Here is a 23,993-nt window from a genome sequence, read left to right on the forward strand (position 1 = left end):
CCATTTATCCATTAACCTAAGAATTTATCGATAAACATTTAGTTACTTCAAATACTCCTGTCCAAAAACAAATAATTGTTGTTGCTGCCTCTGTTGTAGGGCCAATTGTTGCAAATATGCCAAATAACTGGATTGCTGTCTCATCGATTGCTCCATTATAGCCGCTTGATATTTTTGCTGTTGTCGCTGATAAACCAGATATTGTTGTTGTCTCATCCACTGTTCTCGTTGTTGCTGTTGCCTCGTTAAAGTACTCTCTCTGTGGTTACGTTTGCGTTGTAAATTTGTTAGATATGCCACAGGATTAAAAGTATTGCTCGATGGAAGCTTCTGAGTTGAAGGACAAATCTCGGGTTGTTTGGTGTCACTTTTTTCTTTACTTTCCCATGGTCGAAACAAAGGTTTCGTTTGTTTCCTTTTGATTTGTGGTAAATCATCGGTGGTTATATCTTTTTGAGCTTGTTTAAAATATCCTCTGCTGTTATGATTACATCTTCCTTTTCCATTTCTTTCGATTTCCTTTTGTTGTTAGTGAATTTCTTGTGTTGATATTGATCCCCTTCTTCCTCGTTCTTGTGTTGAAGATCGTTGGTGATTGCTGCCATTTTATATTTTTGTTGTTTCTTAGGCCTTGAGTGAGTGATGTTGTGTGAATAATGTTGTTGTCCTCTAGGGTCAAATTATTTATACAATTCACCTTGAGGATTTTGGTAAAACTTTACCTGATATTGTTATCGCTCAAAATTCATCTTTATAGTGTATATTCCTATTTTTATTACTTAATTAGGAAAAGTGTATTATTTTTATTATAGTTACCATTTCTGCAAGATGTTATTAATCCCCCTTTATAATACCTGCTAATCCGTTTGTTTACTACTTAATTTGGTTATGTACCCACAAGTTGAATACTTTTATAGCAGCCCTTTCCTAATGTTAATTGATAATATCAGCATTTTTTGAATATCTCAAGAAGATTTGTAATATTTCAACAACAAGATTTATGACAACATAACTTCCTGATAAGCCAGGATATAGTTTTATTATTTCAATTCTTTTATTGATGTATTTATATTTTTCGGTTTTGATCAGATGATATATGGGAAGTGAAATGGGTCGAAAACTTTATTTTGCCTAAAATCGCAATCGAGAGCAAGATCTGGCCTACTTTATAATCACTGTATTGATGATGATTAACCAATATTTAGCAAATCATATGGAAAATGAAAAAAGTCAATATGTAATCCAAAAAAAGTAAACTTTTTATTAATATAAAAACAATTTTCCTGCATCTCTTTACTTTAACACTTTTTGCGCGCATTTTCTTCTCTCTCTCTCTTTCTTGGCAAAAAAAAATGTATCCCTCGGAAGAAAAAAGAAGCACAATCACCATTCGATGTTCAGCTGTGTTTTGTTTTGGTATCGCCCTCGGCTTCTCTCCTCATTTGGTAGTGATTAATTTTTTATCTTGCTATCAACCGAGTCTCATCACTTACTTAATTGTTTGATTAGCGGTGCCTGAAATAAATAAACAATGGAGTGCAATGTTTATTTATTTCAGGCACCGCTCCCGACCTCTTCATTGGTGTGGTACAATTCCCATATGCATTTTCCAAATTATTTCGATGTAAATCAAGCCCAACCAAATATTTAAATTTGTATATGGTTCAACATGTTTGTAATAATAAAAAATTAATAACATAAAATGAAACAGAAGAACTTCTATGCCAGTATTTAAAGTTTTATGATTGCATTTCATAAAATGTAAAAATACGGACATTGAAACTCTTTCGGGAAAGGGGGTGCAAATACTTGCGCAATATTGCCCATGCTCAATAAAGAAACGCGGAAAATTAGATATTCGTTGTAGTTGTGTAGAGTGTCATATGGTCGGCCCCGTCTATATTATACTGCTCCGCTCGCTGGATTTGTAATATCCTTACAACGAAGTTATAAGTGCGTGTGGCCCCAGGAATTGTTAGCGTCTCGAAATATTAGTCCTAAACCCTTTATGTATACAGATTGTTTCATATCTCGACTAACTGAGTAGATCTAGACCAGTATCTCCTTAATAATTTTTAAAAACGTACATGTCACATTTATGGACCAATTATTACGAAATTTTGCACGTAAATCAGGTTCCGGCCAGAGAAGGCACCTATTAATATTTAGGGGGTGAAATAGACCAACAACTGTTTTGTCTGTTTTTCTGGTCGCTCTATAGGCCACAATCATGATTCATGATTGAAATATCACGAAGTTTTACATGAAGAAAAGGGGTTTCGAAAAAAAATATTACTGCTTTAATGAAAATCGGCCAATATTTAGAGGGTCAAATAGGCAAAAATTTTTGTGTGAAAAATTACAAAATTTGTCATATTTGAGGGTATATATCTACTCCGGAAAGATATAGACTGGATGACATTTAAATTGATACCCATTAGAATGGTGTATATACTGGGATGTAGGAATTATACATACATATTTTCAGAGGTCTACATATTCTAATATTGTCTAATATTAACATTATCGAACTTCTATATATAGCTTATAGGTTTATTAGGAAATTTGATCTACAGACAATAATTTTTTCGTTGTTGTCTTTTTCGGGACATACGTTCCAATTGGATTTAAATATACAAAGCATCAAAATGTCCATGCTTGGAAATTTTCTATTAGAGTTGAATGTCCTTTGGGATAATAATATGGACCTAGAAGGGCAATTTTAGCATAGATCAACATTTTACAATTATAGAGTCATATTATTTGCATTAATAAACATGTAACTCAGAATATTTTTGGTAGTATCCTCAAAGACAAGAAATATATATTTGTATGTATTTAATTATCCTGTACAACTTTTAATCAACCCTACCCAAGAAAAGTCTAAACTCTAAAATATGTATAGTCCTTGGTTGCATCTGAAATATTTACTATTAACAGATCCTGTTATGGCGAACGCATTTATTTGTCCTTTTTCAGACAAGGTCTTTCTTCCCAAAACCACTCAATAATCATGCAGTTATTAATCAAACGCGAGAGAACCCACAAATATCAATGAACTTCTTTGGAGTTCAATAAATATTTTACCCCCGATGTAAATAATCATAACATGTGAAAAACAAATGGACTAGAAGCTATAAATCGGGGATTAACAAAACACCTCTAAATCGAAGCACCCACAATAAAATAATTAATCCTTTCGGCACTTAGGCAATAAAATTAGTGGGTTCATCCCAAAATTAAGTCATTAGTATTAGGGATACACAAAATTTAGGTACTAAATTAGTACCTGCCTATGTTATTTAATATGTAATTACTTGTATAAATTAGGTGACCCATTACACTACAACATTATTCACTCAACACAACTTCAAGAGTTAACAAGCTAACAAAGAGTAACAGAGCTATTAAAATAAAAATGGCAACAACTAACGATTATCAACACAAGAAATTCAACATGAAGCCCCAAGAAGAATATCCGCATAAGAAATTTGCTACCAGCAAAAGAAAATTCGATGAAGTTGAAAAGGAAGCTGAAGATATATTGCAGCAAGCTAAAAAGGATATAGCCACCGATCTACCACAAATCAAAAGAAAACAAAATAAGCCTTTGTTTCGGCCATGGGAAGATAAGGAAGACAACGAGACTAACACAACAACCAAAAGACCCAAGAGCTGTCCACCAACTGAAGAGGGCCCCACAAATATTCTGTCTCAACAATCGATTCCACAACGCCGACGCAATACTGTTGGTGCTACCATGAGACGTCGTCAACAGCAGCAACACCAACAAGCCGCACAATGGATGAGCCAACAACAATATATTGCCTATCAGCAACAGATGCAATATCATGTAGCTCTTATGGAACAATCTATGAGGAATTCCACATATTTGGCATATTTACAACAATTGGCGCTGCGACAGAGGCAGCAGCAGCAACAACAATTATTTATTTTTGGCCAACAACATTAGTGACAGGACATTTAATCACTTTGGATTAATTTAAAAATATTTATATTGATTGACTAGTGTAACTGGTCTAAAACCTATAACAACATCTGTGATAATTAACTATAATTTATTTATTCTAAATTGGTATAATATTTATTAATAAAAAATTATAATTTTTAAGCAAAAAAAAGGTTTTTATTTACTTATTCGAACACAAAAAAACTATAAACTTAATATGCATTAAGATGCTATCTAAAAGTCATGCATATTTTTTTTTTCAAAATTACAGCTTATTTTTTAGAAAGATGCTCCCGATCAAAATAAGAGGATTCGATATGTAGAATGATATGTCATATTGGCGTATTTGCCATAATTTTATATATATTTTTATGTTTATTCGCGAATTCGCACCAACGTAGAAGAAAATGTAGGGACTGGGGGGGTGGACTATTTGAGCCTCCTTCGTAGCCAACATTTGCATAAACGAAAAATATTCAAACATTAAATTAAATGAATCGATTTAAAAAAGATTGTTTTTTGCAAACTTTCCTAGAGATTTTAAAAATTCCTTTTTATAGAAGCCGATTTTTAAAAATTTCTTTTTAAAAAAGGGGATTTTGAAAAAAAAATTAAGAATCCTACACAAAAATTATTTTTTCGTAGAGCTCTTCTTATTCACTAGGAGATTTTAATGCAAATATCGGAAGGGAAAATATTTTTGGTCCCACCGTCGGAAAATTCAGCCTCCATGAAGAAACATCCGACAACGGCATGAGGTTGATTGACTTCACAGCAGCAAAAAACATGGTAGTTAGAAGCACCATATTCAAGCATCTCAATATACACAAGGAGGCATTGTGTGATAGACGGAGGCAGTGTACTAGACGTTCGATCGACTTGAGGAGCGAATATCAATTCGGACCGCTACCTTGTAGCAGCCAAGGTTCGCACTCGTCTTAATGTTGCAGCAAAGGTGCGATCTAACACAACACGGAAACTCGACGTCGAAAAGCTGCAAACACAACAGGTAGCCGAGGCCTACTCCGCTCAACGACGAAAGCACTTCTTGTCCCGATAATAGTATAGAAGCACAATGGCAAAGAATTGCCCACCCTGCAACAAAAACAACACCAAAAACCACCATCAAGAAACCCATGGTACGATGAGGAGTGTCGTAATGCTACTGATGTGAAAAAGCGTATAGGGCAACCCGGGAGAAAAGGAGAAACGTATTTTCAGAAAAAAAAAGAAGAAAGTAAAAGAAACACGTAAGCGTGAGCAAATCGAGATGTACAGGAGTCAGAATGAAGACCGAAAATTCTACCAACGGGTAAAACACCAAACCGAAGGCTTTGGTGCAGGCACATCCTCCTGTAGAGATGAAGAAGGAAACCTGGTGACAGATACAAACTGCGTGCTGAGGATCTGGAAGGAGCATTTTGAAAAGCTTCTGGTATCAAATAGAGGCGCTGAAGAAGATACCCCAGAACCAATAAGAGATGAAGTCATACAATCAATTAATCGGCAGCAATAAACCAGCAGGAGCCGATAGGTTACCAGCCGAACTATACAAAATCGGTGGTCAGATACTGGTAAGGAGCATGCACCAGCTGATTAGTACAATTTGGCTAGAGGAATGCATGCCCAATGATTGGATCCTATGCATCATGTGTCCCGTGCACAAAAAAGGAGGCATGACGATATGTGTCAACTATAGAGGAATTTTTTTACATCCTGCAGTAAAAGGTCATACGAGACGCAATGGTGAACAGAAATGGCACTCTTTACACCAAACAACACATGTTACTCGCCTACGCCGATGACATCGATATAATGGGTCGAACATTGCGAGCGATAACAGCCACCTTTGAACAAATTGAGAAGGAGTCTGCCAAAGTGGGTCTGGCAGTAAACGGTGAGAAGACCAAGCTGATGGTATTAACGCGCAAGACGTTCAGTAGACTCTGTCCAACTGTGGAACTTGAGAACTACAGCTTCGAGGTATTTAAAGATTTTATATACCTTGGTATCGCCATAAATAAAACGAATGACATCAGTTTTGAAATTTGGGGAAGGATAGTGATGGCCAACAGATGCTACTATGGTCTAAGTAACCAGAGAACAAACTCACACTTTACAAGACGCTGATACTACCCGTGCTGTTATATGGATTTTTTAGGTTTTTATTTTTATTATCTGAAAATTCTAAACTTTATTGAGAAGAAAATTTTAAAAGTCGGCCCGTCCAACTTTTGTATTTCCTCTACATATTTTTTAATTTGATTTTTTTTTCCTCCCTGAAAATATCCCACTTTTTAAATGACGAAACAAAATATTTTGAAATCAGTAAAGCGAAGAAAAAACAAATTTTTTAAATTTTAAATTATGTTTATTTTTTATAAATTATGTCTTAAATAATAATAAATAAATGTAATGTTAGTATCACAGATTTTCTTATAAAAAATTAAATATTATATGATTCAAAGGTTTGACATTTATCATCAATCAAAATATGTACCATCCTCTATTGCTGTTGACCAAAAACAAATAATTGCTGTTGTTGTTGTCTTTGTTGTTGCACCAATAGTTGTAAGTATGCCAAATAATTGGAATTTCTTATCGATTGTTCCATTATGGCCGAGTGGTATTGCTGCTGTTGTTGCTTATAGGCCATATATTGTTGTTGTCTCATCCATTGTACGGCTTGTTGTTCTTGCTGCTGACGACGTCTCATTGCTGCACCAACAGTGTTACGTCGACGCTTGGGATTTGAGTGCTGTGGCACATCATCTGCAGTGTTGTTGTTTGGAACCTCTGTTGGTGGACAGCTCTTGGGTCTTTTGGTGGTTGTGGTAGCTTCACTTTCGTCCTTATCTTCCCATGGGCGGAACAAAGACTTGGTTTGTTTCCTCTTGATTTGGGGTAAATCTGCGGTCATATCCTTTTGGGCTTGCTGTAATATACTATCAACTGTTGTGGTTTCATGGTCCTTTTCAATTTCAGGAATTTTCCTCTTGCTGGTAGCAAATTTCTTATGCTGATAAGACTCTTCTTCAATTTTCATGTTGAATTTCTTGTGTTGATAATTGTTAGTGGTTGCCATTTTTGCGTAACTTGGTTGACTTGTTAACTCTTTGAGTTGTGTTGAGTGAATAATGTTTTTGTCCCTCTTGGGTAAATTATTTATACAGTTCCACGTGGAGGATGCAGGTATCCACTTTGGCTTAGTGTGTGAATTTTGCGAGACCCTTATTTGGGATTTTTAGTACCTAAGGATTAGGGTTTTATTACCTAACGATTAGTATTATTTATTATGGGTACTTAAGTTTAAGAGTAGGTGCTGTCAATCTCTATGTGGCTAATCTATGTGTTTGTATGTAATTAGGATATGTGTCAAAAACACTAAATATATACATGACATCTCCGCAAGGAAGGCCATTGATCCAGTCTGGTGTGTTTGAAAATTATATAAAATATCCCACAAAACTTACAATATTATGTCTAAGGAAATTTTTTCTGCAGGATAAAAATCTTAATAAATGATTTGGTCGTGTTCAACTTTATCTTAGGTCAACACACTTTATTAAATATTTCTTCCAAATGTTTGTAAAAATAGTAATTTTTGAAATTAATAAAAAATAATTTCATAATTCGGAATAGGAAATAATGTGATGTGATTTTATAAGAGCTACAGAAAAGTACAGTGAAATATATAACGAAACGTTCGTGAGCTGTTAAATTCAATGTTGTTAAGTAGATAATAGCTAAAAAATCACCCTTTAATTTTTCTCAAAATATTATTTTCTGAAGTTAATAAAGATCATTTCTTTTTATTCAACCAAAAGTATTGAATTTAGTTATCTGAATAGAAAATAAATGGTGATTTCTAAGCGCTATAAGAAGAAAAATCCACACAACCAAATTCGGAAAAAGGCATGTAGTCTTTATTTGAATTCAGGCAAATATTGACAGTGACAGCGATTCAAATGGTCCATCCTCATTGTCTAATGTTTGCATACTCTTTCCAACATTTCTGACGCTACGCCACGAATAAATGCTTCAACGTTCAATTGAAGCCGGCTTGCCTGCATATTTTAACATAGCCCATCTAAGCGGCTGATTGAACGCTCCCGAAAGTAAAATAAGATGTTTGCCGAACTCACCTCCCAATAAGTCAATTTTTACGCGTGTTGTGTGACAGCGTCTTGTTGAAACCACATGCCATGAAAGTCAAGATTTTGAGATTTAGGCGAAAAAATTATATAATCTAACGGCAGACTTCCCCATTCGCACTATCTTTGAAAAAGTCCGTTCCAAAGATGCCACCAGCCCATAAAACCCACCCACTGTGACTTTTTATATCCTACACAACTATGTTGTCAGGGTATTATAGCTTTGTGTGGCATCAAGAGTTTGTAACACCGCAAAATATCGGTCCTAGACCTACCTTTTAGTATCCCGTCATAGCTCGACTAACTGGGTCGATCTAGACATCCGTCTGTCAATTAAAATTGGTAAATCATATTTTGCATGTAGCTTTATTTCGGACCGAAGAAGATCCCTATTGTGACCCGAAATTTAACACCAGGAAGGAAATCATGCCAAGGAATAAGCATGACTTAATGTAGATCGGTCAATATTGAGCGGGTCAAATTTTAATTTGTACAAAAGTTGTATTCTATAGCGTATATATTTACTCCTGGTGGACATAGATCCGGGAAGTTGGTAGTGTATCAAGGAGTGGTTGACCTTTAAATTGCATAATAGCAATTATATTGTTTTATGTACTCGGATGTGGGAGAATTATACGTAAATATTTAAAGGGATCAATATATTATGATATTGTTTTGTATTATTATTATCCCGTTAGAGGGCGGAAATGTCGCGCTGATCCCTTTGAAATTGTAAATGAAGTTCCAATTATGGTCAAGGCCGACGCCTACAATTTTCGGTGATGTTGAGATGATATTTAGGGGGTGGAATGAACTGAACAGATTTTTTAGTCCCTCTAGATGCTATTATTATATGCAGAACATCACATATTTTAGACGGTGAAACGGATCTGAACAAATACTTAGAACGGCTGTTTATATGATGATCGGTCAATATTCCGAGGGTTAAATCAACATAACTGAAGTGACAAAATTTATATTTTTTAGCGTTTTATTTTATATTCTCGAAGGAAAAACAAGATCTGGAAAATATGTCCGAGTTAGAAGGTGGAGCTCATGGCCTATAATCGGTCAAGAGGGTGCAAATATCGCTGGACTTTAGATTTTGGTGGTAGTTGTGTTCATTGGTTTCTGGACGCATTGTCAGCCTTTGCAATTCTTTTTAGCCCGATCTTCCCTCCAAAATCGACAGCTCTGCTTATTTAAGTAGCCAAAAAGGTTCGATGGTGAACACAATTTGTCGATCAAACAGTGTAAATTTTCAACCAACCTCCCTAAGAGAATATTCACAAAAAATTCTGATTGAGAAGGCCGTTCGGCAATTCTCCGATCAAAAATGTGGATCTTCGACCAAAATTTCTGCATTGTGGGTTCGGCTTCAATTCTTGCACCAGCTGTAAATTTTAAAGGCCTCACACCTAAATCCTTCTGAAAGGATTTCCACGTTATTGAGTAACTGAGGAGGCCCAATTGTTGCGAACGGCGATGAATCGATTATTGATAGTCATCATTAATACACTGGCCGTTATAGTGGCGATATATTTCAGTTCGGACTCTACGTAAGTTTTGGTGATTTTTATGATCAACCATTTAAATTTGGGGCGAAATTTAGTCACATTAGGCAGAAAATCGCTTCAGTGGGACGATTAAACTGACCATAAAATGGGTGGTGCACGCGATAAGTTTTCATAACAGAGCCTGGTTGTTCGTCGTTTGAAATACGACGATTCGTGGTTACGTTATAGACCAGATTGAAGATATTAACAATGAAAGAAAAACACGAAACGTGAGTGAGCTGTTTAAATCAGCGGTTGTCAAAATCATCCATTATATGCTGCATAATATAAATTTTCTAATAATATTTTTGAAAATCCATTGGCCGATTTTTAAATTCGTTATACAAAAGTTCCTATGTTTGTAGTCCTTCTAAAATTTCGATATTCATGAACTAAGCTATATTTTAATTGATAATTGCATAGTATTCGATCGGTCTCCCATCGGAAATACTTACAAAATATGGTCACTAACATCTCGTTTATATGATGAGAACGGAAAAGTTACCTTCTTTTACTCTTCAATCCATTTATATTTAAAAATAAATCTCTTTCCATCAATGAACTCCTTTGCCCAGAGGAGATAAATAACTTCTTTGAAGTCATATAAATTCCTTCGTTTATTGGATCCGCATCCCATCGAAGAACAAACACATGGATTAGTTGCATAGGGATTAACCTCAACATCACACGCTAAAAAGTGATTAACTATTACCCCCAATAAAATATTTAATCGCTTGTAGTTAGGTAATAAAAACTAACCCAAAAATAAGGGTCCGGAAAATTGTAAAATACCTCCACACCCAAGGATACCTGCCCAACCATTTGAAACTGTATAAATAATTTACCCCCGAAGGACAACAACATTATTCCCGCAACACAACTCAAAGAGTTAAGAAGTCAGAACAAATTACGCAAAATGGTAACAACTATCAATTATCAACACAAAAAATTCAACATGAAGAACGAACAGGAGGAATATCAACATAAGAAATTTGCTACCAGCAAAAGGAAAATTACCGAAATGGAAAAAGAGCAAGAAACCATAACAGCTGAGAGTATTCTGCAGCAAGCTCAAAAGGATATCATTACCGATTTACCACAAATCAAACGGAAACAAATTAAGCCTTTGTTTCGACCATGGGAAGATAAGGACGAAGAATGTAATGCCAACAAAAGACCCAAAAGTTGTCCTCCAACTGAGGTTGCAATCAGTAATACCACAAATGTTTTACCACAGCCTTCAAATCTCAAGCGTCGGCGTAACACAGTTGGAGCTCTGATGAAACGTCGCCAACAGCAAGAACAAAATGCCCTACAATGGATGAGACAGCAACAATATATTGCCTATCAGCAACAACAACAGCAATACCACTCGGTCATAATGGAACAATCAATGAGAAATTCCACTTATTTGCAATATTTACAACTATTGGCCCAACAACAAAGACAGCAACAACAATTATTTGTTTTTGGACAACAACATTAGTATCCTGGCCTTTAATCTCCATGGATGATTAAGAAGGATTCTTCAAACGATTGACCAATATTATTGGTCTAAAAACTATGATAATATCTGTGATAATAAATTATTTATGTATTTAAAAACAAATTATTTATTAATAAAATCTATGAATTAAAAAATAAAAAATACAATTTTGCATATTATTTACTATTTATTGCCTTAATATCCCTAAAGAAAAAATCCTTTAAAAATCCACGCATATTGCCTTAATATCCCTAAAGAAAAAATCCTTTAAAAATCCACGCCTATTGCCTTAATATCCCTAAAGAAAAAATCCTTTAAAAATCCACGCCTATTGCCTTAATATCCCTAAAGAAAAAATCCTTTAAAAATCCACGCCTATTGCCTTAATATCCCTAAAGAAAAAATCCTTTAAAAATCCACGCCTATTGCCTTAATATCCCTAAAGAAAAAATCCTTTAAAAATCCACGCCTATTGCCTTAAAATATATTTTTTAAAAAATATTTTTTTTAAAAAATCGACGCCTTGTATTAGTCCCATAAAAAATATTTTTTTAAAAAATCGACGCCTTGTATTAGTCCCATAAAAAATATTTTTTTAAAAAATCGACGCCTGTATTAGTCCCTTAAAAAATATATTTTTTTAAAAAATCCACGCCTTGTATTAGTCTCTTAAAAATTTTTTTTTTTTAAAATCCACGCCTTGTATTAGTCCCTTAAAAAATATTTTTTTAAAAATCCACGCCTTGTTTAGTATCTTAAAAAATATTTTGTATTAGTCTTTGTATTAGTCCCTTAAAAAATATTGTTTTAAAAAATCCACGCCTTGTATTAGTCCCTTAAAAATATTTTTTTTTTAAAAAATCTACGCCTTGTATTAGTCCCTAAGAAATATTTTTTAATATAAAAATAAAACACATTTATTTATTTTTAATATAATTAACATTTTATTAATTTTATTTTTGGAACTTTTAAAATTTCTTTTCAGATTTCATTAGTCTAATTTTTGGATTTTACGGAGCTTGACAAAATATGGTGCGTGGTCATTCAAATCATCAAAACTGAGCACTTCAGGAATATGATTCTTGCAAAATGGCGACTTCTTATTGGATAAAAATGTTCCTCATTGTAAACTTGTTGAATACAAAATATTTTTCAAATGTGCAATAAAAATAAAATGAAATTCTACAAAAAACTGTGTTTTATTTACCAAGGTAGGGTAGTGTTCTTTTGGTACTCATTCTCTTTATATGACGTCACTTATATGACTTCACTCGAGATAATCCAAAAAAAGTTAAAAATTTGAAATTTTCTGAAAAATACCAGGCGCCCAGCATCAAAACGCAAGAAGCCAGAAACTAAAAAAATTGCAAAAAAATTTTGGTCTGGCACTCCGTGCAAATATAAAACCAAAGCATACTTTCAGGCGCGTATTTATTTTCACCGAAATGCCCTAACAAAAGTTATTTTCACCGCAATTCCCTAACAAAAGTTGAATTTACAAAATTCAGAGCATACTTTCAGGCGCCTATTAATTCTTTTTCATTTTTTGTGAACCTTCTGCTTTTAGTGAAATTCTGGGCGCCTGGTGTTTTTTTAGAAATTTTGATTCGAAACGATGTAGCTAGCGAGATAACTTGAAAATTCAAACGGATATGTGTGAAGCTTAATAGGCGTGGATTTTTAAAGGATATTTTCGGAAGGAATATTAAGGATATAGGCGTGGATTTTTAAAGGATATTTTCGGAAGGAATATTAAGGATATAGGCGTGGATTTTTAAAGGATATTTTCGGAAGGAATATTAAGGATATAGGCGTGGATTTTTAAAGAATATTTTCGGAAGGAATATTAAGGATATAGGCGTGGATTTTTAAAGAATATTTTCGGAAGGAATATTAAGGATATAGGCGTGGATTTTTAAAGTATATTTTCGGAAGGAATATTAAGGATATAGGCGTGGATTTTTAAAGGATATTTTCGGAAGGAATATTAAGGATATAGGCGTGGATTTTTAAAGAATATTTTCGGAAGGAATATTAAGGATATAGGCGTGGATTTTTAAAGGATATTTTCGGAAGGAATATTAAGGATATAGGCGTGGATTTTTAAAGAATATTTTCGGAAGGAATATTAAGGATATAGGCGTGGATTTTTAAAGAATATTTTCGGAAGGAATATTAAGGATATAGGCGTGGATTTTTAAAGTATATTTTCGGAAGGAATATTAAGGATATAGGCGTGGATTTTTAAAGGAAATTTTCGGAAGGAATATTAAGGATATAGGCGTGGATTTTTAAAGAATATTTTCGGAAGTAATATTAAGGATATAGGCGTGGATTTTTAAAGGATATTTTCGGGAGGATTATTAAGGATATAGGCGTGGATTTTTTAAGGAAATTTTCGGAAGGAATATTAAGGATATAGGCGTGGATTTTTAAAGGAAATTTTCGGAAGGAATATTAAGGATATAGGCGTGGATTTTTAAAGAATATTTTCGGAAGGAATATTAAGGATATAGGCGTGGATTTTTAAAGTATATTTTCGGAAGGAATATTAAGGATAAGGCGTGGATTTTTAAAGGAATATTTTCGGAAGGAATATTAAGGATATAGGCGTGGATTTTTAAAGGAATATTTTCGGAAGGAATATTTTTTAAGGATATAGGCGTGGATTTTTAAAGGAATATTTTCGGAAGGCCCAATAAGGCGTGGATTTTTTAAAGGAATATTTTCGGAAGGAATATTAAGGATATAGGCGTGGATTTTTTAAAGGAATATTTTCGGAAGGAATATTAAGGATATAGGCGTGGATTTTTAAAGGAATATTTTCGGAAGGCCCAATAAGGCGTCGATTTTTTAAAGGAATATTTTCGGAAGGCCCAATAAGGATATAGGCGTTTTTTAAAGGAATATTTTCGGAAGGCCCAATAAGGCGTGGATTTTTTAAAGGAATATTTTCGGAAGGCCCAATAAGGCGTGGATTTTTTAAAGGAATATTTTCGGAAGGCCCAATAAGGCGTGGATTTTTTAAAGGAATATTTTCGGAAGGCCCAATAAGGCGTGGATTTTTTAAAGGATATATAGGCGTGGATTTTTCGGAAGGAATATTAAATAAGGCGTGGATTTTTTAAAGGAATATTTTCGGAAGGCCCAATAAGGCGTGGATTTTTTAAAGGAATATTTTCGGAAGGCCCAATAAGGCGTGGATTTTTTAAAGGAATATTTTCGGAAGGAATATTAAGGATAAGGCGTGGATTTTTTAAAGGAATATTTTCGTAAGGAATAGTTTTTTAAAGGATATAAGGCGTGGATTTTTTAAAGGAATATTTTCGGAAGGCCCAATTTTTTTAAGGATTAATAAGGCGTCGATTTTTTAAAGGAATATTTTCGGAAGGCCCAATAAGGCGTGGATTTTTTAAAGGAATATTTTCGGAAGGCCCAATAAGGCGTGGATTTTTTAAAGGAATATTTTCGGAAGGCCCAATAAGGCGTGGATTTTTTAAAGGAATATTTTCGGAAGGCCCAAAAAAAGGCGTGGATTTTTTAAAGGAATATTTTCGGAAGGCCCAATAAGGCGTGGATTTTTTAAAGGAATATTTTCGGAAGGCCCAATAAGGCGTGGATTTTTTAAAGGAATATTTTCGGAAGGCCCAATAAGGCGTGGATTTTTTAAAGGAATATTTTCGGAAGGCCCAATAAGGCGTGGATTTTTTAAAGGAATATTTTCGGAAGGCCCAATAAGGCGTGGATTTTTTAAAGGAATATTTTCGGAAGGCCCAATAAGGCGTGGATTTTTTAAAGGAATATTTTCGGAAGGCCCAATAAGGCGTGGATTTTTTAAAGGAATATTTTCGGAAGGCCCAATAAGGCGTGGATTTTTTAAAGGAATATTTTCGGAAGGCCCAATAAGGCGTGGATTTTTTAAAGGAATATTTTCGGAAGGCCCAATAAGGCGTGGATTTTTTAAAGGAATATTTTCGGAAGGCCCAATAAGGCGTGGATTTTTTAAAGGAATATTTTCGGAAGGCCCAATAAGGCGTGGATTTTTTAAAGGAATATTTTCGGAAGGCCCAATAAGGCGTGGATTTTTTAAAGGAATATTTTCGGAAGGCCCAATAAGGCGTGGATTTTTTAAAGGAATATTTTCGGAAGGAAGGCGTGGATTTTTTAAAATAAGGCGTGGATTTTTTAAAGGAATCTTTCTTTCAAGGACCAATAAGGCGTGGATTTTGTAAAGGATTAATAAGGCGTCGATTTTTTAAAGGAATATTTTCGGAAGGCCCAATAAGGCGTGGATTTTTTAAAGGAATATTTTCGGAAGGCCCAATAAGGCGTGGATTTTTTAAAGGAATATTTTCGGAAGGCCCAATAAGGCGTGGATTTTTTAAAGGAATATTTTCGGAAGGCCCAATAAGGCGTGGATTTTTTAAAGGAATATTTTCGGAAGGCCCAATAAGGCGTGGATAAGGCGTGGATTTTTTAAAGGAATATTTTCGGAAGGCCCAATAAGGCGTGGATTTTTTAAAGGAATATTTTCGGAAGGCCCAATAAGGCGTGGATTTTTAAAGGAATATTTTCGGAAGGCCCAATAAGGCGTGGATTTTTTAAAGGAATATTTTCGGAAGGCCCAATAAGGCGTGGATTTTTTAAAGGAATATTTTCGGAAGGCCCAATAAGGCGTGGATTTTTTAAAGGAATATTTTCGGAAGGCCCAATAAGGCGTGGATTTTTTAAAGGAATATTTTCGGAAGGCCCAATAAGGCGTGGATTTTTTAAAGGAATATTTTCGGAAGGCCCAATAAGGCGTGGATTTTTTAAAGGAATATTTTCGGAAGGCCCAATAAGGCGTGGATTTTTTAAAGGAATATTTTCGGAAGGCCCAATAAGGCGTGGATTTTTTAAAGGAATATTTTCGGAAGGCCCAATAAGGCGTGGATTTTTTAAAGGATTAATAAGGCGTCGATCTTTTAAAGGAATATTTTCGGAAGGCCCAATAAGGCGTGGATTTTTTAAAGGAATATTTTCGGAAGGCCCAATAAGGCGTGGATTTTTTAAAGGAATATTTTCGGAAGGCCCAATAAGGCGTGGATTTTTTAAAGGAATATTTTCGGAAGTTGTATTACTTTTACCATTGTCCTTGTTACTTTCAATTTCCCAGGGTCGAAAGAGGGCGCTGACTTGTTTCCGCTTTACTGGAGGTTCTGGAATTGCCGGTTCTTTTCGTGCTCTTTCCAAAATGATATCGGCCGTAATAATGATGTTTTCCTTATCCTCTGTATCTTCACGTTTACGTTTCAATTGGGGTCCGGTGAATTTCTTATGGGCATAATCATCGCCATCGGATTTTGTATGGAATTTTTTGTGTTGATATAATTCAGCCATTTTGTGGATTGTGGGTTGTTGTTTTCTTATTGGATGGTGCAGAGGGAATATTGGCAGAGTTCAGATATTGCATAATATTTATAGACACCACATTGGTACCTGTGGTTTTTCTGTTTTCGGAGGAGGATTTAGTTACCTTGAAACATTAGTCATATTTCCCAATCGTAAACCGAAATCCTGTTTATGTCTGTTGTGTAATAATCCTGCTAATCCCTTTAGGGTTGCAATGTTGATCCGGATCTCTTAAGTTGCCGGGTCTGTTTACTACCTAGAAGAGAAATAAATCATGTAATAAATTTATGTTGTAGGATATTCGGAAATAGTTATTAAAATCTTATGAGGGTGGTATAAAGCAAACACAATTTTCGAAAGAATATTTTGGAAGGACTATTAAAAGGCGTGGATTTTTATACCCTACACAACTATGTTGTATTCATAGACCCACCTTTAAGTATACTTTATGTCATATCTCAACTAGCTGAGTCGATCTAGACATGTGTGCCCGTCCGCCCGTCTGTCCATTATAATTTGTAAACACGGTACAGGCCACAGTTATGGACCAATCTTCGCGAAATTTTGCATGTACGATGGGTTCTGGCCAATGAAGACCCCTATTGTTTTTAGTAAAGATCGGTTAACATTTAGGGGATGAAATGGACCAAAAACTTTTTTGTTTGATTTTCTGGTCGCTCCAGAGGCCGCAATTATGACCCAAACGTGGAGAAGGGGATCGGGCCAGAGAATAAGCATGCGTGTTTTGATACAGATCGGTCAATATTTAGCGGGTACAATGGACTCTGACTTTTGTGTGAAAAAAGAAAAAAATGTATTCTATAGCGTATAGATTTACCCCTGAAGGACATATACCCGAGAAGTTGATAGTCTATCCATTAGGAGTGGTTGACCTTTAAATTGATACCAATTACATTGTGGTATGTTCTCGGATGTGAGAGTTAGCCTTCAATATTTGCAGGTGCTTACGTATTCAGATATTATTTAGTAACCCATTACCACACTAGAGCGCGGAAATATAGCGCTGATCGCTTTGAAATGCTCCAGTTATGATCAAGGACAACGCCTATAATTTTCGGTAATGATCAAATAATAATATTGGGATGAATTGGACCGAAAACTTATTTTGTTGTGGTTTTTCGAGTCCATATATAGACCACAATTGAAAGCCGAATATTAAAACACAACCCACGGTGAAGGGAATTTGGACAAGTAATTAGAAGTGTTGTACTCAATATTAGTAATATTTGTGGACCTCTAGTCGGTCAAGAGGGTCCAAATATCCCGAAATATTGCCCAAGCTCAGACTATAGAACCGCTCACTGGTTTAAAAATATTTTTTATGAACTTTTTTAACAATATTATTTCAAGGACTATTAATAGGCGTGTATATTTGAAACATATTTTTAGAACTATCGGATATATGAGCCTTGTATTTTTGTGAATATTTTTTCAAATACCTATCACTGCAACATTCCGATGGATTGTCAGAGTAATAAAATTCAGAACATGATTACTTTTACCAATATTTGTGCAAATTACTAATTTTATGTTCATAGATAGTAAGCCATAAAATAAATGTAGGATATTTTCCGGAACCTAAAATTAAAATTCGATGGTATATGACAGATAACAAAAAAAGACCATTCCCGTCATATATGGACATTTAAAAACTTATACCTGTGCCGTATCTCACTTTTGCTCGAATTGTGGACAAATGTCAAGGTCTTTGAAAAGGGTATTTCTTGTTAATCACCTCTGCCATATTCTTTTTTTTTGTAAAAAACATGTTTACAACACCTGAGTAATAAATATTTACGATCATAAGGACTTTTATGATCAACCTCCTGTATTAGAAGAATACTTGGTATTCGAATTTGCCTTGGGTATATTTTATGTGGAATTATTAAATATGTTTTTTTTTTAATTTCAGGAAATGGTATAAGAACCATAAAATATCCGTTAATAGATGCTATGTTTTATATGAATTATATAAAATTTTTATGGGGATTATTATAAAAGAAATACTGGAAGTCTTCTAATTACACCGGATATTTCTGATAAGATATTGGAAATTATTAAAGTGTTAATTTTTACTATCAATATAATTAAAAAAGGTTTATATCTCTGCTAGTCCTCAGAAAATTATCTTAGAATACCAAGCTTTTTACTACCGATGTTCTTTGAAAATATTCCTTAAAAAATCCAAGTTAATTGCCGTTAAAGCTTATGCTGCAATAGTCATTTAAAAATGTTATATTAAAATATCATTTTTTATTCCAATAGTCTTTCTAAATACATCTTTAAAAAGTCACGCATATTTCTTTTCCAGTCCTTTGAAAAGTATTATTAAAAAACGCGCTTATAGCTCTGATAGTCCTTTGTAAAATATATTATTAAAAAGCATGGTTCTCGCTCTACATTGCCAGAAGCCACGGCAATGGCTCTGCTAGTCCTTTAAAAAATATCCTTAAAAATTCAAACTTATAACTCAGCAAATCATCTGAAAAATATTATAAAAACTTTTGAAAATTCTACGTCTCTTGAAAATTATTTTTTTTTTTAAGAAATCCCTGCTCTATAGCTCTACAAGTCCTTAGGAAATATTCTTCAAAAATTCATATATATGATTCTACCAGACCTTGGAATAAAAAAACTGCAATAAAACTGCTAATAGCCCTTGGAAAAATATTCTTTAAAATAATCCAAGCTTATAACGTAGTAAGTCCTTTGAAAATTAGTCTTTACAAAACCACGTCCTTCGAAAAATATTCTTTCCAAAATCTCATACCTATGGCCCTAATAGACCCTTTTCAAATATTCTTCAAAATTCACACTTATAGCTCAACTGATGGTTGTCAAGTAAAGTTGTCTTAAAAATATTGCACACTGTTATTCCAAGAACATTAGATCTTTAAGTATGCTTTGCCAATAGCTAAGTGGTTCACCTTGGATTTTGTGGAAATAATGTGTCCTCAAAGTAATTATTTTTATTAAATCCGCCCATCCACACTCACCAACCATATCCCAGTTTATTTCCTTCAACATAAATATTTATCACATCAATAAAACACATGCCATAAACATGACTGACGTAATAATATATTTTATAAACAGGATGGGAATTAAAAATCCGAATCAGGATTTATAACCCACACAACTTTTTTGTACCTTTACGATACGAGTTAAAGTATCGTAAAGGTACATGTTTTAGAAATATTCAAATCTACGCTTATGACTCGAATGATCGTTGTGTTCTATAATTGTCTTAAAACTGTTGCACAGTGTAATTCCTTTAAGTATTCTTTGCCAATAGCTAAGCGGTTGACCTTGGATTTTGTGGAAATTTTGTGTCCTCATAGTAAATCTTTTTATTTAATCCGCCCATCGACACTCACTACCCAAACCCCTGATCATTTCCTTCAACATAAATATTTATCACACCAATAAAACACATACCATAAATATGACTGACGTAATAATATATTTTATAAACAGGATGGGTATTAAAAATCCGGATCAGGATTTATAACCCACACAACTTTTTTGTACATTTACGAGTCGAGTTAAAGTAGATCACAGGTAAAAAGGGATGAAAAGGGTATTAAAAAATAAGATTCTTTAAGCGGCCTTGACTCTAGCCCACAATTTGAGCAAACTTCAAATGATATTTACAGGTAGCAACTATTATTACCTAATTTGTATATATTCCGGAAAAATCTGAAAAATGCATCATTTACAAATCACCAGTCAAAGCGTTAAGACAAAAAAGACACATAGCAAAAAATGGCTGCCCTCAACTACAAAAGAAAATTCAACGAAATGGAAAATAGAGAAAATCTCATTACTGCCGATATGATTTTACAACAAACCCAAAGGAATGCCACCATGGAAGGTCGGCAATCTCCTCCTTCCAAAAGAAGGCAAACTAAAGCCCTGTTTAGACCCTGGGAAGAAAATAGTGGAAAATCAACAACAACTGTATCCAAACCCCAACAGAAGACAACAAAAACATCTAAAATCCAACACCCTCTTCGCAAAGCTGTTAACCAAAATAATGCTGCAATTCTCCGCTCTGCCTTGGAACAACAAAGATTGAGTCCTAGTATCCCGACCACACCAGCAAATCGTCCAAATGAACAACAGCTATTGCAACAATATTATTTGGCCCAACTGCATCAACAACAGCAACAATATGCCCTTTGGATGGAACAATCGTATCGCGCCAATAACTATTTGATATATTTGCAACAAATTGCCCTGCAACAACAGCAGCTCTTCGTTTTTGGTCAACAGCATTAGACAAAAGGACATGTCGAATGAGGAGCTAATTTGTGTTAGAAAATTCAAGCCTTAGAAAGATTTTGAATATTAATTTAAGAAAACTGTGATAATAGATAATTAATTTAAATTATTTATAAATTATAAAAAAAAATACAATTCATTAAAAAAAAACTTGTTTTGTTTTTCATTGATTCGCTAATAATTTTTAATGTCAATAATTTTTGAGAGACTATTAAGAAGTGTGGGCTATCTAAAATATTATTTGAAGGTGTATTAGAAGTCGCCATATTTAACATATTTTTTGAGGTATTATGAGTCTGCGTCGTATTTAAAAATATATATTTTGGAGGACTATTTAAGAGACACTATTAAAATTCGTGGATTTTTTAAATGTATATTTTTTCGAAGACTATTATGCGCTTTTTTTAACAATATTTGTTCTAGGACTATTAAAAGACTGGATTTTTTTAAATATCTTCAAGCGTGGACATTTTTTTTCAAGGAATATTAATAGGCGTGAATTTTTAAACATATTTTTTTCAAGGACTATTAAGAAGCATGGGTTAGTATGTCCTACACATCTATGTTGTCAGGGTATTATAGCCCCAGGAGTTTGTAACGCCGCGAAATATTGGTCATAGACCCACCTTTAAGTATAGCGATCCTCATATCTTGACTAGCTGACTCGATCTAGACATGTGTGTCCGTCCGTCCGTCTTTCCATTATAATTTGTAAACACGATACAGGCCACATTTATGGACCAATATTCACAAAATGTTGCATGTAGGATGGGTTCTGACCAATGAAGACTCCTATTGCTTTTGGTAAAGATCGGTGAACATTTAGGGATGAAATGGACCAACTACTTAATTTTTGTCCGGTTTTCTGGTTGCTTCAGAGGCCGCAATTATGGTCCAAACATCGCGATTTTTTAATGGAGAAGGAGGTCGGGCCAAAGAATAAGCAGGCATGGCTTCATAAAGGTCGGGTCAAATGGACCCTGACTTTTGTGTGAAAAATTACAAAATTTGTATTCTATAGCGTATATATTTACCCCTGAAGGAGATAGACCCGCGAAGTTGATAGTGTATTCAAGCCTTTAAATTGATACCAATTATATTGTCGTATGTACTCGGTTGTGGGAGTTACACTTATAATATTTACAGGTGCTTACGTTTTCAGATATTATTTAGTAATCCATTACCACACTGGAGGACGGAAATACAGCGCTGATCGCTTTGAAATGTTCCATGGGGTTCCTGTTATGGTCAAGGACAACGCCTATAATTTTCGATGGATGATCAGATACTAATTTTGTGATGAATTGGACCATAAACTTATATTTTTTGTGTTTTTTTGCCGATCTGTAGGCCACAATTATAAGCGGAGCATCAAAACATCTCAACCCACGGTGAAGGGAATATCGACAAGTAATTAGAAGGACTGTACTGAATATTAGTAATACGAAGAGGTGCTGTATATCACGAAATAAAGACCAGGTTCGGTGGTAGTTATGTAGGGTATCGTATCGTCCGACTTACTGTTCCGCTCACTGGTTTTTTTGTGTTTTTTTTTTTTTTCGAGTCGATCTATAAGCCGAGCATCACAACATCACAACCCATGGTGAAGGGAATATGGACAAATAATTAGAAGGACTGTACTGAATATAAGTAATATTCGGAAAATATGTCAGTGTAAGGAATAGGTGCTGTTGACCTCTAATTGGGCAAGAGGGTACAACTATCTCGATATATTGTCCAGCCACAGCCACAGGAAGTGAGTGTTCCGTGGTAGTTGTGTAGGGTATCGTATGGTCCGCCCCTTCCGACTATACTGTTCCACTCGCTGGTTTAAAAAAATTTTTTTTTTTTTCAAGAATGGGGTGGATTTTTTAACATTTTTTTCGAAGACTATTAATATGCGTGGGGTCTCTAAAATGTTTTTCCATGACCATTAAAAGCATAGATTGTTTAAAAATATTATTTCGAGGACTAGTAATAGGTGTGAATTTGTTAAAAACATTTTTTGAATAACTATAATAACCACAAATATTTTTTCCAGGACTATTAATAAAAGTGGATTTTTTTTAATATTTTTTCCAGCGCTAGTAGAATTCGGAACGAATCTGTTAACATTTTTTCAAGTACTAATAATAATATTTAATTATTATTAAAATACTATTTTCCACAGGACCACCTCGGATTTTTATGTTCCACCCTGCAACTTAGTAGTGTCGCTCCCCAAAAATACAAAAGATGTTAGGTTTCCATAAATAATAATGTTTTTAATTTAATAATAATTTAACTTAAATATATATTATCACAGTGTTCTTAAAATAATAAATAATTTGTATATCTATAAGATTTTATAGATCTGTAAGATTTAATCGACCTTTGGCCCTTGTATTCCTATTTTGCATCACATTTTTCTAATGCTGTTGACCAAAAACGAAGAGCTGTTGTTGTTGCATCGCAATTTGTTGCAAATATCTCAAATAGTTATTTGCTCGATAAGATTGTTCCATCCAAAGGGCATATTGTTGCTGTTGTTGATGCAGTTGGGCCAAATAATATTGTTGCAGTAGCTGTTGTTCATTTGGACGAATAACTGGAGTGGTTGGAATACTAGGACTCAATCTTTGTTGTTCCAAGGCGGAGCGTAGAATTGCAGTATTTTGGTTAACAGCTTTGCGAAGAGGGTGTTGGATTTTCGGCGTTCTTGTTGTCTTCTGTTGGGGTTTGGAGACAGTTGTCGATTTTTCAACATTATCTTCCCAGGGTCTAAACAGGGCTTTAGTTTGCCTTCTTTTGGAAGGAGGAAATTGCCGTCCTTCCATGGTGGCATTCCTTTGGGCTTGTTGTAAAATCATATCGACAGTAATGAGATTTTCTTTATTTTCCATTTCGTTGAATTTTCTTTTGTAGTTGAGGGCAGCCATTTTTGATATGTGTTATTTTTGTCTTAACGCTTTGACTGATGATTTGTAAATGATGCATTCTACCGATTGGTTTCGAAATATATATACAAATTAGGTAAAAATAGTCGTTAACTGTAAATATAACTCAAATTTTGCTCAAATTGTGGGTGAAAGTCATCTACTTTAACTCGACTCGTAAATGTACAAAAAAGTTGTGTGGGTTATAAATCCTGA

The 23,993-nt window shown here is 34.3% G+C and overlaps 4 protein-coding genes across 4 annotated transcripts; 2 read left to right on the forward strand and 2 right to left on the reverse strand.

The window, feature by feature from the left end:
- Positions 1–3,418: 3,418 nt before the first annotated feature.
- On the forward strand, positions 3,419–3,973 carry LOC133333298 (putative cyclin-dependent serine/threonine-protein kinase DDB_G0272797/DDB_G0274007). Its single transcript, XM_061541612.1, has one exon. It carries the CDS (start codon positions 3,419–3,421, stop codon positions 3,971–3,973), a length of 555 nt encoding a protein of 184 aa, XP_061397596.1.
- Positions 3,974–6,476: 2,503 nt separating this feature from the next.
- Positions 6,477–7,055, reverse strand: LOC133333299 (nuclear transcription factor Y subunit beta-like). The gene has a single exon (XM_061541614.1). It carries the CDS (start codon positions 7,053–7,055, stop codon positions 6,477–6,479), a length of 579 nt encoding a protein of 192 aa, XP_061397598.1.
- A 3,541-nt stretch (positions 7,056–10,596) lies between these two features.
- Positions 10,597–11,166, forward strand: LOC133333300 (UPF0746 protein DDB_G0281095-like). Its single transcript, XM_061541615.1, has one exon. The coding sequence runs from the start codon at positions 10,597–10,599 to the stop codon at positions 11,164–11,166; it is 570 nt and encodes a 189-aa protein (XP_061397599.1).
- A 12,104-nt stretch (positions 11,167–23,270) lies between these two features.
- Positions 23,271–23,780, reverse strand: LOC133333301 (uncharacterized). Its single transcript, XM_061541616.1, has one exon. It carries the CDS (start codon positions 23,778–23,780, stop codon positions 23,271–23,273), a length of 510 nt encoding a protein of 169 aa, XP_061397600.1.
- Positions 23,781–23,993: the final 213 nt, after the last annotated feature.

Source organism: Musca vetustissima, unplaced genomic scaffold, assembly GCF_032173495.1.
Source record: "Musca vetustissima isolate MV318-11 ecotype Yass unplaced genomic scaffold, APGP_CSIRO_Mvet_v1 utg30220, whole genome shotgun sequence".
Lineage (NCBI taxonomy): Eukaryota > Metazoa > Arthropoda > Insecta > Diptera > Muscidae > Musca > Musca vetustissima.

Coding starts and splice junctions, on each gene's coding strand:
- LOC133333300 (XM_061541615.1), top strand. CDS start 10,597: ATGGTAACAACTATCAATTATCAACACAAAAAATTCAACATGAAGAAC.
- LOC133333298 (XM_061541612.1), top strand. CDS start 3,419: ATGGCAACAACTAACGATTATCAACACAAGAAATTCAACATGAAGCCC.
- LOC133333299 (XM_061541614.1), bottom strand. CDS start 7,055: ATGGCAACCACTAACAATTATCAACACAAGAAATTCAACATGAAAATT.
- LOC133333301 (XM_061541616.1), bottom strand. CDS start 23,780: ATGGCTGCCCTCAACTACAAAAGAAAATTCAACGAAATGGAAAATAAA.